We start from the raw sequence: 16,524 nt of genomic DNA, 5'->3' as shown, positions 1-16,524 counted from the left end.
CTCTCCCCCGCACCCAGCCACAGCCACACACTCTCTCCCCCGCACCCAGCCACAGCCACACACTCTCTCCCCGCACCCAGCCACAGCCACACACTCTCTCCCCCTCACCCAGCCACAGCCACACACCCTCTCCCCCGCACCCAGCCACAGCCACACACACTCTCCCCGCACCCAGCCACAACCCTGCACCCAGCCACAGCCACACACTCCCCTGCACCCAGCCACAGCCACACACTCCCCCGCACCCAGCCACAACCCCAACACTCTCCCCTGCACCCAGCCACAACCCCAACACTCTCCCCCGCACCCAGCCACTGACTGCTCTCCCTCAGTCTGCCCCCTGTTCTGCCCCACGTCTGTCCCCCTATTCCCCCTCTGTCTCTGCCCCCCCCCCCCCCTGTTCCTTCTCTGTCTCTGCCCCGTGCCAGCCTCAGACACTACTTCCTGTCTTGCCTTCTCTCCCCCCCCGTCACATGTCTGTACAGACCCCCCCCTCTCTCATCTCAGCACACCAACTCCCCCCTATGCTACATGCTACAATGCCAGCCTCTCTGCCTGCCATGTATCTGCCCCAACCCACCCACCCTGAGTTTGTGTCGTACTGAGCTCGAATGCCTCTGGGGTGTAACTCTACAGCGGTGCGATTTTACGCAGTCTTTCAGAGCCCGGTGAAATACGTAACCGTTTTGGATTCGAGTGCGCTTCAGTGCTTTATTGAGCCCGTCTGGGGTGTTGAGAGCTGTGAAACTCTCAGGGCAAACGCCGCCCTTCTGCTCCCCTCGGTTGGCTCAATTGCACCTGGCAAGATCAGTCGAGCACAGAGACGTATTACGTATTTGACCCGGGTCTGCAGTCATTACGGTGAAGAGAGCTCTTATGTTTGGGCAGCGTGCGTATTGATGTTCAGCGCCCTCTGGTGGCGCGGTTAGGAACGGCTCTCCCTGTGAGTACACGGCTGGGCCCTGTGTGGCGATCAGGGGAAATACCGTGTGAACGGGCTGCCGTGAGCGAGACACTGTGGACCGAGTGCGGTTTCGCACGCTGTGGACCGAGTGCGGTTTCACACGCTGTGGACAGGGTGAGTGCGGTTTCGCACGCTGTGCTCAGGACCACAGCTGACATGGCCAACAGGCTGTGACCGCTCCCCCCCCGCCCCACTGTCAGATCCTCTTCCTGAGGTCACAGAGCAGTGTACCGGCTGTGTAGTGTCTGAGTGTAAAACCTCTCTCTCTCCCCCTCTCTTTCTCTCTCCCTCTCTTTCTCTCTCTCCCTCTCTCTCTCTCTCTCCCCCTCTCTCCCCCCTCTCTTTCTCTCTCTCCCCTCTCTCTCCCCCTCTCTCTCTCTCTCTCTCTCCCTCCCATATCCAGCTGCTCCAGCAGGCTGCATCCTCCAGTAACCTGGGCGCGTTCAACAGTATTCAGCAGATGGCAGGTAAGAGCCCACTCTCTCTGCTCAACACATCCACACCTCTACCCCATCAACCCCCGCCTCCTCGCCCTCTAACCCCGCCTCCTCGCCCTCTAACCCCGCCTCCTCGCCCTCTAACCCCGCCTCCTCGTCCTCTAACCCCGCCTCCTCGCCCTCTAACCCCCCCCCCCCCACCTCCTTCTCCATGACGCCCCTGCCTCCTTTTCCGCCGTGGCGCCGAGAGAACCTCCTCCTCCGGGCCGAGCAGCCCGTCAGCACGTGCGCTCAGTCTCTCCACCTGCCCTCCGCTCCCCCGAAAAACACGTCTATTTTTAGACCAGGCCCCGCCGTCGTTCACGTCTGCATAGGGGGGGGAGGCTGTCGCCGGTAGCAACAATTTGCGCTGTAAAATTTAGCGGCTAATGAGAGCGACCTGTCCCTTCTCTCTCCCTCTTTCCCCGTCGCTTTAACGAACAGCTCCTTAACGAAAGGGTCGCCTCGGAGCGGAGCTAACTTCTGCCCTTAATTAGCCTCCGCGTTTACGCCCACGGACATTTTAGCTTAATTTCTTAACGAGCGCATAAATGACAGCCGCGGACTGGTCTTGTGTGCCAATGTGAACGGCTGCTGTGATCTAGCCTACGAGCGAGCCAGTACTCGAGTAGCCTATGGAGCCAGCTCTTTTAGCCAGGACTGAAATTGCCCACCCCTACGTTTGCAGTAGGTCGTCGATTCTGAATAAACTTTCTCCACGAATGTTCACAAGCGTCTAAAGCTGGCCAGGATGTGGGTTCTGGAACACCAATCAGATGCTCGAGGAATGAGAGCCATTGTGATGCGAGGCTGTTGCCCGGCGCCTGATTGGACGATGTCATAGATAACCTGCTGCCTGTTTGCTTTAGACACCAACTCCCATGAGTCTCTGAGTCAGCCGCCATTCAGCCTGCTTCCTTCAGAAGGATCTGGGAGGCTTTGAGAATGATAAGGGTTGGCAGGGCCCTGCAAAGCGTCCATTTTAGGAACCTTGTTCCTGAAAAAGGTGTGCTTACAAAGAATAATTTACAAGCGCATCGACTAATTGGGATTCATTAGTACTCTCCTAAATTTCAAAACTTATGAGCACTTAAATGTTACCAAAAATGTTACCGTAGAACACTGGTTGGGCCAAAATGAGAAGTGAACTAGGGAAAAGGAGGTGTGTGTGTTTGTGTGTGTCTAGGAGACGACATTCAGCTGCCAGGTTTGTCTGAAAGAAATATTTGGCTGCCAGGTTTTTCAAAAGGAAACGTTGGCGGTGCCAGGTTTTTAAAGGATTCCTGCTGTTGCCAGGTTTATCGAAAAGACACACCGGGCTGCCAGGTTGCCAGCAGACGAAACGCAGGGTTGCCAGGTTTACGTCAAATGCACCTGGTGCCCGCTTGATCTTAAAGAACCGCGGGTTGCCAGGTCGGTCCAGGACGCTGGTCAGACGCGGGCTCATTTGCGCTCAGATAGAGCCGAATCCCCGTCCGGACCCCCCCTCCTGCGGGTAGACCCAGGCCCCTCAGAGCCCTGCTGTGCGCACAGTCCCAGGGGGTTGAGCCTGCCTGGGTCCTGCAGTACTCCCAAATCCACTGGGCCGCTTCACTTCACCCTCAGAGAGAATCGGGTTTTCTCCTGTGAGACCATTTGCGGTTTATCTACACAGCACTATACTGTGCGGAAGTAGTTCTGTGGTAAGGTGTGATGTGTCTATGGTAGTGGCCGTCTGGTTGATGTGCATCTTTCGTGTTGTTTTTGTGAGGTGTAGTGTAGGTACTGTCGTGTGCTGTATTCAGACATGGGTATAAAACATCATTCAAATACTTTTCTGCGCTTTACGAAGCTTGTCTGGTGTATTGGGACCTATGCGCGAAATCTGAGAGAACCCCGCCTTCTGGTCCTGTTGGTCGGCTCTGTTGCGCCAGGCGAGAGCAATCGAGCACGGAAAAGTATCTGAATCCAAAAGCCAGTTTTGGGGCTTAGTGCGTGTGTGGTGGTGTGACTCCACCTCTGACCCCGCCCCCCACCCCCCCACCCCCAGGTATGAGTGCGCTGCAGCTGCAGAACCTGGCCGCCCTGGCGACCGCTGCCGCGGCAACGCAGAGCTCCAGCCCCTCCAATCCGCTGTCCTCCAGCCCCGGTAAGCCCCGCCTCCGCGGCCGGGACTGGGGACGTTCCATTGGTCCAGCCTGTTCTGCTTCGCCTGCCGCTTTTAAAAAGAGTCTCAGGACCCAAACCTTTTTAGGCATTGCTTTCAGTTAGTTACGTCGTCTGTATTCCTTTTGTCGTCATTTTAATATTCTTAAATCATCAATTTATTTATTGACTTCATTGAACCACCTGAGTTGTGTTCAGCACGTTGTGCTGCACATTTGTGCGAAGTGTGCTATGAGTAAAGCTTGATTGATCTCGGGGCGGTAAGAGCAGTCGTCTGGCAGTCGGAGGGTTGCCGGTTCGATCCCCCGCCCGGGCTGTGTCGAAGTGTCCCTGAGCAAGACGCCTAACCCCCAAATGCTCCTGACGAGCTGGTCGGCGCCTCGCATGGCAGCCAATCGCCGTCGGTGTGTGAGTGTGTGTGAATGAGAAGCATCAGCTGCACAGCGCTGTGGGTAAAGGCGCTATATAAAGGCTTGCGTCTCTCTGCAGCAGGTACGACGGGCTCCTCTGGTGCGGCGGCGTCTCTCAGCTCCCTGTCCTCTCTGGGGGCCCTGCAGGGCCTGGGCTCGTCCGTGGGGCTCAACAACATCAACGCGCTCGCCGGAGGAGTCAACAGTGAGTCCCTGCTTCCCCCACATCCTCACCTCACACACTCCCAGGGGTCATCACCCCCTCACACACACCCAGGGGTCATCACCCCATCCACACACACCCAGGGGTCATCACCCCATCCACACACACCCAGGGGTCATCACCCCCTCACACAGCCAGGGGTCATCACCCCCTCACACAGCCAGGGGTCATCACACGCACCCAGGGGTCATCACCCCATCCACACGCACGCAGGGGTCATCAAATCACGGCCCTCTGAGTCTCAGACCAGCTGGCTCTCCGCCCTTCCTTTACCCGAGAGTCAGGTGTGAAGACGGTCTGGAGTTTAATATGCCTAGATGCGTTACATGTGAAACGCACGTACAGCACAAATTTCTCAGGGGCCGGGTTTTGGATTCGAGGGCTAGATTTGATGATTGCTGCTCTATACAGACAGAGGGACACACCCGGGAGCTTCCGTCCACCAGCAACCCCCAGTATAGGCCGTCAGGCCAGTACTCCTCACATTTCTAGGCGACCGTTGTTCTAAGATGCATACTGCTGCAAAGTCTTGAGATGAAACCAAAGGATGAATTTCAGTGAGGATGGCTTTGGTTGGCGTTTAACCTCAGGTTGAAGTTCAGTTGTGAAATTAATTGAGGTTTGCTTGGCGTTGAAGTTCAGGACTGAATTCGAGTGAGGTTGGGTTTTGGGTTCGATCATTGAGTTAAGCATTGAATCTAAGTGTGACAAGGCCAGATTAAGGCGGGATTAAAATCCTAATTCTTAATCTGTGTCGTCTGGTATGAAAGCTTAGATACCCATGTGCGATTGCCGTTTGGCTCAGTCTGATTGGTTAGTCAACTCCCATTACAGGTGTGTGGAGCGTCCACTCGGTCCCCTGCTAGGACAGGGTTCCAGAGGCACACACAATGGAGCCTGGTTTTAGCGGCCATTTTGTGACCATTTCACATTATTTCACCAGCTCAGTCCTCAATGGACCCGGGGACCGTAACACAGGAGATGAGGTGGATCTGCTAAAATGTGCAGTATTTCAGAAAGTTACCTCGATCATAATTATCTGCATTTCATAGGCGCCCCCCCCCCAGCTTTTTTTTTCTTTTTCTTTTTTTTGCGATCCCATATCAAACCAATCTTGTAGGTTTTGTCCTCTTAACAAAAAATAAAATAAAATAAAAATAAAACAAATTATTGGATCATTTTGATTCAGATAACCGCAAGATCCGGATTACAGAATTCTAGATGTGACCAGTCTTTGGATAGGCCTCCATCTGTAGGTAAAAAATAATGCCAAATTTGATTAAGATAAACGGCAACGTTTCATTAAGGAGAACATGTCGAGACGAGCATGATTAGTTTGCATTTCGTCTGCACTAATGCCTAGCGCTCAGGCCGAAGTCTGTGTCATTTCACAATTCAATTTCTCGCTGGGTAATAAATAACGGCTAATCGCGACCGTTTCGTCAGCATGTTTTTATTGATCAGGAGACGCTAGTTAAAGTAATGGTTCACTCGAGTGCGTCTCAGTGACTGCCCATATGGGCCATCTGGTTGCTGGCTTTGCATTTCCTCAGGAACAACTGAGACTCCCTTGTTTTCGCCGCGAAAACATTAGACACTTATTTTACCGTGGATAACGGAATATATTTGCAAATCACATCCCAAAGCATTTACCTATTTTTAAGGCTTGCAGTTTCCTTGTTTACCTTTTAGTTTTGTTGTTGCGGTGGGGGGGGGGGGGCGGGGTTCTTGAGAATATTTTATTGTCCATTTAAAATGTTTTGGAAGGGTTTGTGTTCCTGTTACTGCAGTTATTGCGTATCCTAATTTCCACCTCAGAATTTTTAAACGCCCAAAAAGAACATTTGATCTCGATTCTAAATTGGATTGGATTACAAAATCCTTCTCCCAGTTGTTAGGATCAGGATCGCAGCCTCTCGTGTTGAAAGACGCAATTCTGAGTTTTAATCCTATCCGATTACTGAAATCCTCTCCCAAAAAGTTTTGAAATACACGGGGCCTGCTCATTTTAGCACTGAAAGCCTCTTGAATGTTTATGCAGCGATTGCGTGGCGTTTGTGGGGCGTTTGCGTAACGTTTCTGCGGTGTTGGCATAGCATTTTTGCAGTGTTAGCATAGTGTTTGTACAGTGTTAGCATAGCCTTTTTGCCGTGTTAGCGTAGCGTTTGTGCAGTGTTAGCATAGCCTTTTTGCCGTGTTAGCGTAGCGTTTGTGCAGTGTCAGCGTAGCGTTTGTGCAGCGTTAGCGTAGCGTTTGTGCAGCGTTAGCGTAGCGTTTGTGCAGCGTTAGCGTAGCGTTTGTGCAGCGTTCACAGGATGAGTCTGACTTGCTCCAGACATTTTTAGCATGTCCATCTCATGTCCCGAAAAAAAGGTCAGTCCCAGGTCACCTTCAGTTTTTGGGGACCGAATCGTTCAAGCTGTGGCTGAGCGGTCATTGTTCCGGCGTGTTCTCTGGCCCCCAGGTAGCACTTCACCTGCATAAGAATGGCCTGCACCTGCACACCTGTGCAAATAGCCGTGGCTCTCAGTCCGGGTCGCATTATTGCCCCTGGTTTTGAAAACCGGATGGGGCAGACGCTGGTTGTGGTGTATTGGAGGGGGAGCGTAGCCAGCAGTCTTCCAGTCGCTGCCTGTGTCTGTGCTCATCTGCACCTCTGCGTCCATTTCTCCCCGTGCAATTTATTTGACTGCGTTCCTTAATGCGTCCACTAGAGGGAGACATTCAGACTGCCCCTCCCACTTCCAGCAGGCAGTAAACTGCAGTAAATCATAAGGGGAAGAGACGCTTGCTTGTGAGTGATTAGGGATGGAAAGCCACATTTATTAATAGATATACATTCCTTCATAAGAATTACATTTACATAAATTTTAATTTGCTCAGCGTTCCCATCACTCATTTCACTGTGTGGGTGTGTGTTTGCACTTGTGTGAAATTCTGGAGAGTAGAATCAGTGATTACATTGAACTTAATTTTCATGAGGTTTCCTGGAGAGTTTCCCATAATGATTTGTGGGGTTTAATATAAAGTTGCTCCTTACGGTGTGGTGTGGTGTAAAGTTGCTACTTTTGGTGTGGTGTAAAATTGCTCTGGACAGTGTGCTGTGGTGGAAAGTAAAGTTGTAAAGTTGCTCTTTCCTGTGTGGTGTAAAGTTTCTCTTTCCTGTGTGCTGTGGTGTAAGGTTGCTCTTTCCTGTGTGGTGTAAAGTTGCTCTTTCCTGTGTGGTGTAAAGTTGCTCTTTCCTGTGTGGTGTGAAGTTGCTCTTTCCTGTGTGGTGTAAAGTTTCTCTTTCCTGTGTGCTGTGGTGTAAAGTTGCTCTTTCCTGTGTGCTGTGGTGTAAAGTTGCTCTTTCCTGTGTGCTGTGGTGTAAGGTTGCTCTTTCCTGTGTGCTGTGGTGTAAAGTTGTTCTTTCCTGTGTGGTGTAAAGTTGCTCTTTCCTGTGTGCTGTGGTGTAAGGTTGCTCTTTCCTGTGTGCTGTGGTGTAAGGTTGCTCTTTGCTGTGTGCTGTGGTGTAAGGTTGCCCTTTCCTGTGTGGTGTAAAGTTGCTCTTTCCTGTGTGGTGTAAAGTTGCTCTTTCCGGTGTGCTGTGGTGTAAAGTTGCTCTTTCCTGTGTGGTGTAAAGTTGCTCTTTCCTGTGTGGTGTAAAGTTGCTCTTTCCGGTGTGCTGTGGTGTAAAGTTGCTCTTTCCTGTGTGGTGTAAAGTTGCTCTTTCCTGTGTGGTGTAAAGTTGCTCTTTCCTGTGTGCTGTGGTGTAAGGTTGCTCTTTCCTGTGTGGTGTAAAGTTGCTCTTTCCTGTGTGGTGTAAAGTTGCTCTTTCCGGTGTGCTGTGGTGTAAGGTTGCCCTTTCCTGTGTGGTGTAAAGTTGCCCTGTCCCACACCACGTGACGTAAAGCTGCTCTGTCTCTCCTGTTTGATGTGAAGTGTATGTGCTCCTCTCAGGCATGGCGGCTCTGAACGGGGGCCTGGGGGCGGCGGGCCTGTCCAACGGCACGGCGGGGGCCATGGACGCCCTGACCCAGGCGTACTCCGGCATCCAGCAGTACGCGGCCGCCGCCCTGCCCACGCTCTACAGCCAGTCGCTGCTGCAGCAGCAGGGCGCCGCCGGCAGCCAGAAGGAGGGTGAGCTCAGCCAATCAGCCGCGCCGGGGCACGTCCCACACCGACCCCCAGGGGTCGCCTGCACTGCAGCACCTCTTGGTTTTAAATTTCAATTCTTTTCTTTTCTTTTTTTCCCTTATTCCAAAAGATTTGTGTTTCGGAGATAGTTTGGCCCGAAAAATAGGATAAGACAGCCAATCAACTAATTTTTTTTGTCTTCATAAAAAGAATAATAATATACTAAATACAAACCAATACCAATAATGTGCAGGCGTGTTTAAAACGGTTTAAAATCTTGTTGTTCTGGCGCCCTCCTGTGGATTAACGGCGGCATTGCGTCTCCCCCCCCCAGGCCCTGAGGGAGCCAATCTCTTCATCTACCACCTGCCGCAGGAGTTCGGGGACCAGGACATCCTGCAGATGTTCATGCCTTTCGGAAACGTGGTCTCTGCCAAAGTCTTCATCGACAAACAGACCAATCTGAGCAAGTGCTTTGGTAAGACCCCTCTGAAGTGTGATCAAAAAAATAATCATTTGTTATTTCGCTGAATTTTGATTAGATCCCTGCTTCATGTAGGGTTGAGTGCCTTGCGCAACAGTGGATCTTATCGTAGTGACACCGGGGCTTGAACCGCCAACCTTCCGGGTCCCAATCGTGTACCTTAGCCACTAGGCTACTGGCTGCCCTTGAAGTCTCATTTGTAGGACCCTTGGTCTTATTTGTAGGGCCCTTGGTCTAATTTGTAGGGACCTTGAAGTCTCATCTGTAGGGCCCTTGAAGTCTCATATGTAGGGCCCTTGGTCTCATTTGTAGGGCCCTTGGTCTCATTTGTAGGGCCCTTGGTCTCATTTGTAGGGCCCTTGAGGTCTCATTTGTAGGGCCCTTGACGTCTCATTTGTAGGGCCCTTGACGTCTCATTTGTAGGGCCCTTGGTCTCATTTGTAGGGCCCTTGGTCTCATTTGTAGGGCCCTTGGTCTCATTTGTAGGGCCCTTGAGGTCTCATTTGTAGGGCCCTTGACGTCTCATTTGTAGGGCCCTTGACGTCTCATTTGTAGGGCCCTTGAGGTCTCATTTGTAGGGCCCCTGAGGTCTCATTTGTAGGGCCCATTTGTTCTGAAACAGAGCCGTAGTCACAGGCATTTGTAAGCGCTCAAGTCGCTTTGTCGTAACTGAGGATTTTCACAGTGTGATCTGGACTGGTCTCCCGCTGTTTGTAGTCGCCGTCGTCCTGGACAGCCCCTACCACGCCGACAGCCCTGCCTTTGCTGCAGCGGTCCGCGCGCGACGCTGACATTTAGGCTCTTAGCGTAGCAGCGCAGCGGACCCCAGCGTTGCTCATTAGCGGGGTTGGCATCGGAGGAGCGACCGTATCGAGCCCCGGCCTCTCCCCGCCGTTGGGCCTCCTCCAAGGTCCTGTCTCTTCGTGGAGGTTCTGTCCCGCGGCCAAACCCGGTGCCTGGGAATTTGGCGGACTGTTCCGACCGTCGTGAAGGGCGAGGTGTCACCCTCTCCCCCCCGGAGAATCCGGCTTTCCTTCTGGAAGGGCCCTGCCCGGCCCCGTTCCTGGAGGACGGTAGATCTCCAGGAACAGGGTTGGGCAGCCCTGCTCTAGCTGTTGAGTGAGGTGTGCTTTGTTAGGGTTGGAGTGAACACCTACAGGGTTGGTGCAGTATTCTCCTCCACTGTCTGCTCATTGCTGCCGCAGCTCATGTCTCTAATGCCTTTTCCCTCTCCCTCCATCTCTCCATCTCCCTCTCCCTCCCTCTCTCTCCCCCTCTACCTCCCTCTCTCCGTCTCCCTCTCCCTCTCTCTCTCCCTTTCTCTCTCCCCCTCCCTCTCCCTCTCTCTCTCTGTCTCCCTCTCCCTCTCTCTCCCCCTTTCTCTCTCCCCCTCCCTCTCTCTCCCCCTCCCTCTCTCTCCCCCTCCCTCTCTCCATCTCCCTCTCCCTCCCTCTCTCCCCCTCTACCTCCCTCTCTCTGTCTCCCTCTCCCTCTCTCTCCCCCTCTTTCTCTCTCGCCCTCCCTCTCCCCCTCTCTCTCTCCCTCCCTCCCTCTCCCTCCCCCCCCCTCTCCCCCTCTCCCTCCCCTCTCTCCCCCTCTCTCTCCCTCCCTCCCTCCCTCTCTCCCCCCCCCTCTCTCTCCCTCCCTCCCTCCCTCCCTCCCCCCCTCTCCAGGTTTCGTCAGCTACGACAACGCCGTGTCCGCGCAGGCCGCCATCCAGGCGATGAACGGGTTCCAGATCGGCATGAAGAGGCTGAAGGTGCAGCTGAAGCGCTCCAAGAACGACAGCAAGCCGTACTGAAGTTAGCCCTCGCGCCGCGCCGCGGCTCGCTAGCACTGAAGGGTAAGTCCCCCCACAAGAGACTGGTCTTACAACCTTTCGCCACCGGGGGGGCCGCACACACTTTTTTGTCCCACCGTTTCATTTAACGACAGTTTTTATTTTTATTTTTAAAGTTTACTCCTCTTACTCTCCCCTCCCCCCCCCCCCCCCCTCCCCTCCCCCCCTTCCTCCTACCCGACATCCCGACACTTTCATTCCAGTCATTTCTTTGTGCGACTTTGCAATACATTGAGTTGCTGTTACGGGGTAGATTTTTATTTTATTATTATTATTATTATTATTATTATTATTAATTTATTTATTTTTTCTTCTTTTTTTTATTTTTTTTTTTGTTCTGTGGAGTTTTTTTTTAAATTTATTTTTATAACTGACACACTGTTACGCAGCAGTTCGCCTCGGAGCCGGCAAAGTCGTTCGCACTGTATTTCCGACAAAAGCAAAAACAAACAAAAATGTGAAATAAAAAATAAAAAAAAATCTATAAAAGCAGACCCTTTCGTGCCATGCTGGATTCTCCCTCGCTGCTCCCCACTGAAGTCTCCTAATGGCACCCGCAGGGTTAATGTTGCACTGGCCCCTCCCCCTGTAGTCGACGGCAACATAAGCCCCTCCCACACAAACCAGTTTCACCTTTTTGTTTGGAGTATTTCTATTTTTGTTTGCCGAAGTATATTATGATTTTTGCGTATTATTCTGACTATTTTTTTTTTTTTGTTGTTATCATACTTTTTACTAGGTCAGATCACATTGGTCTTTGTTGGAATGGGCTGTTGTGTTGAGAATTATGGGTAAATATCACATTAATCATAAATCTGCCTGTAGCTTAAAAAAAAAAAAAGTGTTAAAGTGTTCTGGGGTGAAAATACTTGATGTTTCTTGAAAGATAAAAATTTCACGGTACAGAAAGCCACGGGGCCTGTACGTTTTTATTTGTAAAAAAGAAAAAAAATAATAAAATAAAATAAAAAAGCAGTTCTATTTTTATACAAAATTTTTACTGCCACAGAAAAAAAAAGGACTATTTATTGCCTATTGTTAATTTATGGGTTGCGTTAACGAGCAGATGTTAGCTAAAGTAGTCCTGTAGGATTGAGAACAGGGAGCGAAGTTAACCGGTCTGCATACACACACTGCACAATCTCCCTGCTCCTGTCCTCCCTCTCTCTCTCCCTCTCTTTCTCTCTCTCCATCTCTGTGCCTGCGCTCTCTCTCTCTCTCTCTCTCTCTCTGTGGTACTTTCTCCCGCTTTCCCACATTTCTGTAAATGTCTTTATGAACCTTTATTTTTTATTTTTTTGTTTTGTTTTTTTAAATTTTTTTTATTTTTTAACCCAAAATTACATCCATCCTCGTACATCTCCTGTCGGGGAAAGGCTGGCGATGGACTGCTTTGGGTGCTCTTTGTGCGTGTGTGTGTCAGAGCGAGCGTGTGTGTGTGCGCGTGTGTGTGTTTGTATTGTACTGTTCAAAAGCTTGTGCCTTTCTCTCTTATTTTCAGATGTTGTGTATTTTTGGAAAAAATGCAAATTGTGGTGAACGGACCCTTCCCCCCCCCCCCCCCTCCCCTCTCACCCCTCCCCCTCTGCCCCGGTTGTGAGATTTGCATTGTGGTCTTGTCCGTTCCCCCGCACCCATGACCGGAGCGTCCGTTTGTTTGATGTAGCTGTGCGCCCAGGCGCCTCTGTCTGTGTGTAACTCTCTCCTCTCCCTTGTTCTTCTTCCCTAGAACATCTTCATGCCCGTTAGCTCATGGTTTGCCTAGCATGTCTCCGTGGCGTCCAAACACACGTCTCATCGTCCCGTCCCGTTTCCCCCCCCCCCCCCTCCCCACCCCCATTGTTTCCGATGTCTCTTTTCAAGCTCACCTGATCATAACCTGGTCTCCTCCTACTGACCTTTTGAACCTAGCTTTGACCTTTTTGTTTTGGAGTTTTTTGTTTTGTTTTTGTTTGTTGGTTTGTATTTTGTTTGTTTGTTTGTTTGTTTGCATGTGTGAACCTCGTTTGGAGCTTTTTGGGGGTTTTGGGAGTTCGGGGAGGGGAAGGGAGAGGTCGAGGAGATTAATGTGAAAGCTTAGCTATAGTCATACAAGAGACAAAGAGCACAAATACGTTAAAGAAAACCCTGTGGTGAATCTGTGTTTTTTCTTTTCCTTTATATATAGATTTATTGTTTCCTCTCCGTCTTGTTTTGTCTTTTCTCGAGAGTAAACTTGAACGATAGTACAGGGATCGGCAATACGAGGCCAAGTCTGACCAGTCGTCTCCTTACCCCAAGCTATGTCTGATAAAATACCGAAATATCTCTCTCTCGCTCTCTCGCTCTCTTTCTCTCTCTCTCTCTCTCTCGACGCTCTGCGAAGCGGTTTTTTACACTTTTTTCGGGCAGCAGAGTTTTTTTTGATAAGGCCTTTTGAGGATTCTCACTTTCTCACCTTAAAAAAGAAAAAAAAAAAGAAAACATATTTGTAGAACCACTTTTTTCTAAAGCAGTTTACGGCTACGACGAAAAGGGGGAAACGGCAAAATAAAAAATGGAAATATCCCGATCGGTCCCGTTGTTACCCACGTGTGGCTTTTCGCCAAGCTGACTCACCGTAAGACAATCCGTGGTTAAATGCACATGAAATGACTTATATTTTATACTCTTTAAATGTATAGAGAAATAAAACGACAAAAAGTGTGTCCTGTGTTCTAAACGTTAGTGCTTTTTTTTTTTTCTTTTTCTTTTTTTTTTCGTGGATTCAAATGCGGTTTCATCAGGAGTCCGACAGTCTTAAGCGTTTCGTATTTTTAAAAGACTAAAATAAAAACAAAAAATCTAAAACTTGGACAGAGCCTTTCATAAAATTTCCGTTTTTTTTTTCTTTTGGTTCTTTTTATTTTTTATATATATAAATATAAAACGAGTCCCCAGTTTGCTAAATTTCTTGAGTGATACCAGCCCCCACCCTCCCTCCAAAAAAAAAATGCTAGTGAAACTTTTTTTCGATTTTGTCTCTTTCACTCCCTTGTTCCTTGTTTCTTTTTGCTGTGGGAAATGACTTAACTGTTTTGTTGGTTAGCAAAATGTAATTTTTTTTTTCCTTTTCTTGTAAATAAAAACCTGAATCAGTGGTATTCTGTGCCAAATTCCTGAGGTACACGTCTTTTGAGTGTATTTCCTGTGAAATGATTTGATAACATGGGTATTTTATTACATGTTTTCTAAGGATCCCTCATAATTGAAGGTAAAGATTTTGGTGGGGGGGCGGTTGCTGTGTTGTGGATTTGTTGCCTGAAAATGTTGGTGTTTTGTTTTTAATTTGGTTTGTTTTGGTTGTCAAGAAGAGCCTGTGAGCCTCTTCACTGAGACTGAGTACGAGAGCCCCCAGAGAGAAACACGTACACACACACACACACACACACACACACACACTCAAACACACACACACGTACACACACACGCACACGCACACACACACGCAAACACACGTACACACACACGTACACACACACGTACACACACACGTACACACACACGTACACACACACGTACACACACACACACACACACAGATACACGCACACACACGTACACATACACACACACACGTACACACACACGTACACACACACACGTACACACACACACGTACACACACACACGTACACACACACACACACTCGTACACACACACACACACGTACACACACACTCACACGTACACACACACACACACACACGTACACACACACACACACTCACACATACACACACACGTACACACACACACACGTACACACACACACACGTACACACACACAAACACACACACACGTACACGCACACACACACGTACACACACACACACACACACACACGTACACATACACACACACACGTACACATACACACACACACACACTCAAACACACACACACTCAAACACACACACACACACACACGTACACACACACGTACACACACACGTACACACACACGTACACACACACGTACACATACACACACACACACGTACACATACACACACACACACGTACACATACACATACACACACACACACGTACACATACACACACACACACACACACACACACACTCAAACACACACACACAAACTCACACACACACACACACACAAACTCAAACACACACTCTCTCTCTCACACACACACACACACACACACACTCAAACACACAGGGACGCGCACAAGTCTGCAAACGCATGTGCACACTTAGGCGCACACGCTCACAAGCATGCAAAAATGACAAATTCCCATGCATACACAAACATACACACGCACATTAATCAGTATTAGACTGCTCTTGTCCCGTGGGGCGTACCATGTGTAGAGGTTGGGGGGGGGGGGGGGGGGGGAGGTAATTACAGTGCACAAGGGGAGGGAATGGAGTATGCGTTTATATCTGGGTTTAGGCCATAAAATACTCTTTCACACGTTGTATTCACCCTGCGATTAGTGTCTTATGTACCTTTATTACAAATTGAAGAAAGGCTCGTCATCCTCGTACATTCTAGTCATTTAACACCAGACCTCGCATTCCGTACACAGTCTGTAAACGCAATATTGAGCACTGAATTCCTAACAATACACAGAGCGCTTTTAAATAGCTTCTTCACAATTTGTATCGATCGGAGAAACACGCAGCGCCAGTCACCGGCAGCGCAGCGCAGCCTGTGGTCTTATTTTGGAATATGCCGTTTAAACCATTTCTGATCTGTGGGTAATCTCTTTGAGAGAGTCGTTCCCTTAAACCTGAAACACCGGTCTCTCCTAGTAGAGAACAGGCCAACTTCTAATAGCCCCAGTTCGAATAAAGACTGGTCAGTTTCTTAATATTATTGTTATTGCTTTTTAGGTGATAAGTGGACTCAAAATTAACTGCTTCAGTGCTGGTACGACATTGTGACACTACTGATTTCACTAAAACTGGACATTTTCTGTGGGAGAGCCTTTTCCAGCTTGGTCGCGTCTTCTCAGAATTGACCGATAACACCAGAGAGATGGTCGCCAAAACCTCTGGCTCTTTTTAAATCAAGAATGCTCGTCTACTCGGTGCCAAATATTTGAACACTTTGAACTGTCAGTAAAATTCTCCAGGGTATTGGCTTTCTGTGATGGTTTCGTCGGCGTGTGAGCCTGACGCGAAGTGCATTTCTACTGACACTGCCAAAACGGGTTCCGTCGGGCCTGTTTAGTACTCGCTCCGGTCGTCAAAGCACCTGTGTTTGCCTTCTCGCGTAAGGAAGTCCCCTTTACGAAACGCTTTACCAAAAAAAACAAAAACATTTTATTAGTTTCTCGTTGGATTACTTGCTTACAAAGCGTGGGGGGGTGGGGCTGTGTTTAGGAACGTTTTTTTCCTCGCCGTTTTGTGCATCAGTTGTCCGGAACGAAACGGCTGTCGCTCAACACTTGGGTGTCAAACTCGCCCGCAGTTAGACACTCAACGAACTGACAGCCTGCGTCATAGCTAGAGGGCGATACCGGCATTCTGAAATTACGCGTTATCAAACGCAAAGTCCGGGATTTGACAAAGCACCAAAAAGGGCCCCGTCTTTGAAGGAGCCACCGTTTCGTTTCTCTTCGGGGGTCTCTCATAAACAGTCTTGTTGCATCTGATCACTTTTCTTTCATTTCCACGTTCTTCTGTTTGGATATCTTGAGTGCTATTTGATGTAGTTTAACTGAACAAAACAAAAAAAAAAAACACAAAAAAAAAAGTTTGGGGGAGTGTGCATTTTGTGTCCTGTGCTAAGAAGCTTCTCTGTAAATGAATATCGTTTTTGTTTACGGTTCTAAAGAATTTCAGTTTGAGTACAGTCGAGAAAAGCCAAAG

General features: G+C 49.4%; 1 protein-coding gene across 1 annotated transcript in view; it reads left to right on the top strand.

The window, feature by feature from the left end:
- Positions 1 to 13,780, top strand: part of LOC133119323 (CUGBP Elav-like family member 2) — a 42,912-nt gene extending 29,132 nt beyond the window's left edge. The window contains exons 5-11 of the mRNA XM_061229859.1: positions 1,353 to 1,431; positions 3,470 to 3,568; positions 4,075 to 4,200; positions 8,158 to 8,337; positions 8,669 to 8,812; positions 10,492 to 10,661; positions 12,388 to 13,780. Of these exons, the coding sequence (XP_061085843.1) occupies positions 1,353 to 1,431; positions 3,470 to 3,568; positions 4,075 to 4,200; positions 8,158 to 8,337; positions 8,669 to 8,812; positions 10,492 to 10,619 (756 nt within the window). The 3' untranslated portion in view covers positions 10,620 to 10,661; positions 12,388 to 13,780. The remainder of the gene's footprint in view (positions 1 to 1,352; positions 1,432 to 3,469; positions 3,569 to 4,074; positions 4,201 to 8,157; positions 8,338 to 8,668; positions 8,813 to 10,491; positions 10,662 to 12,387) is intronic.
- The last annotated feature ends 2,744 nt before the right edge of the window (positions 13,781 to 16,524 follow it).

Source organism: Conger conger, chromosome 19, assembly GCF_963514075.1.
Source record: "Conger conger chromosome 19, fConCon1.1, whole genome shotgun sequence".
Taxonomy (NCBI): domain Eukaryota; kingdom Metazoa; phylum Chordata; class Actinopteri; order Anguilliformes; family Congridae; genus Conger; species Conger conger.
This window is presented reverse-complemented; position numbering and strand designations above follow the sequence as displayed.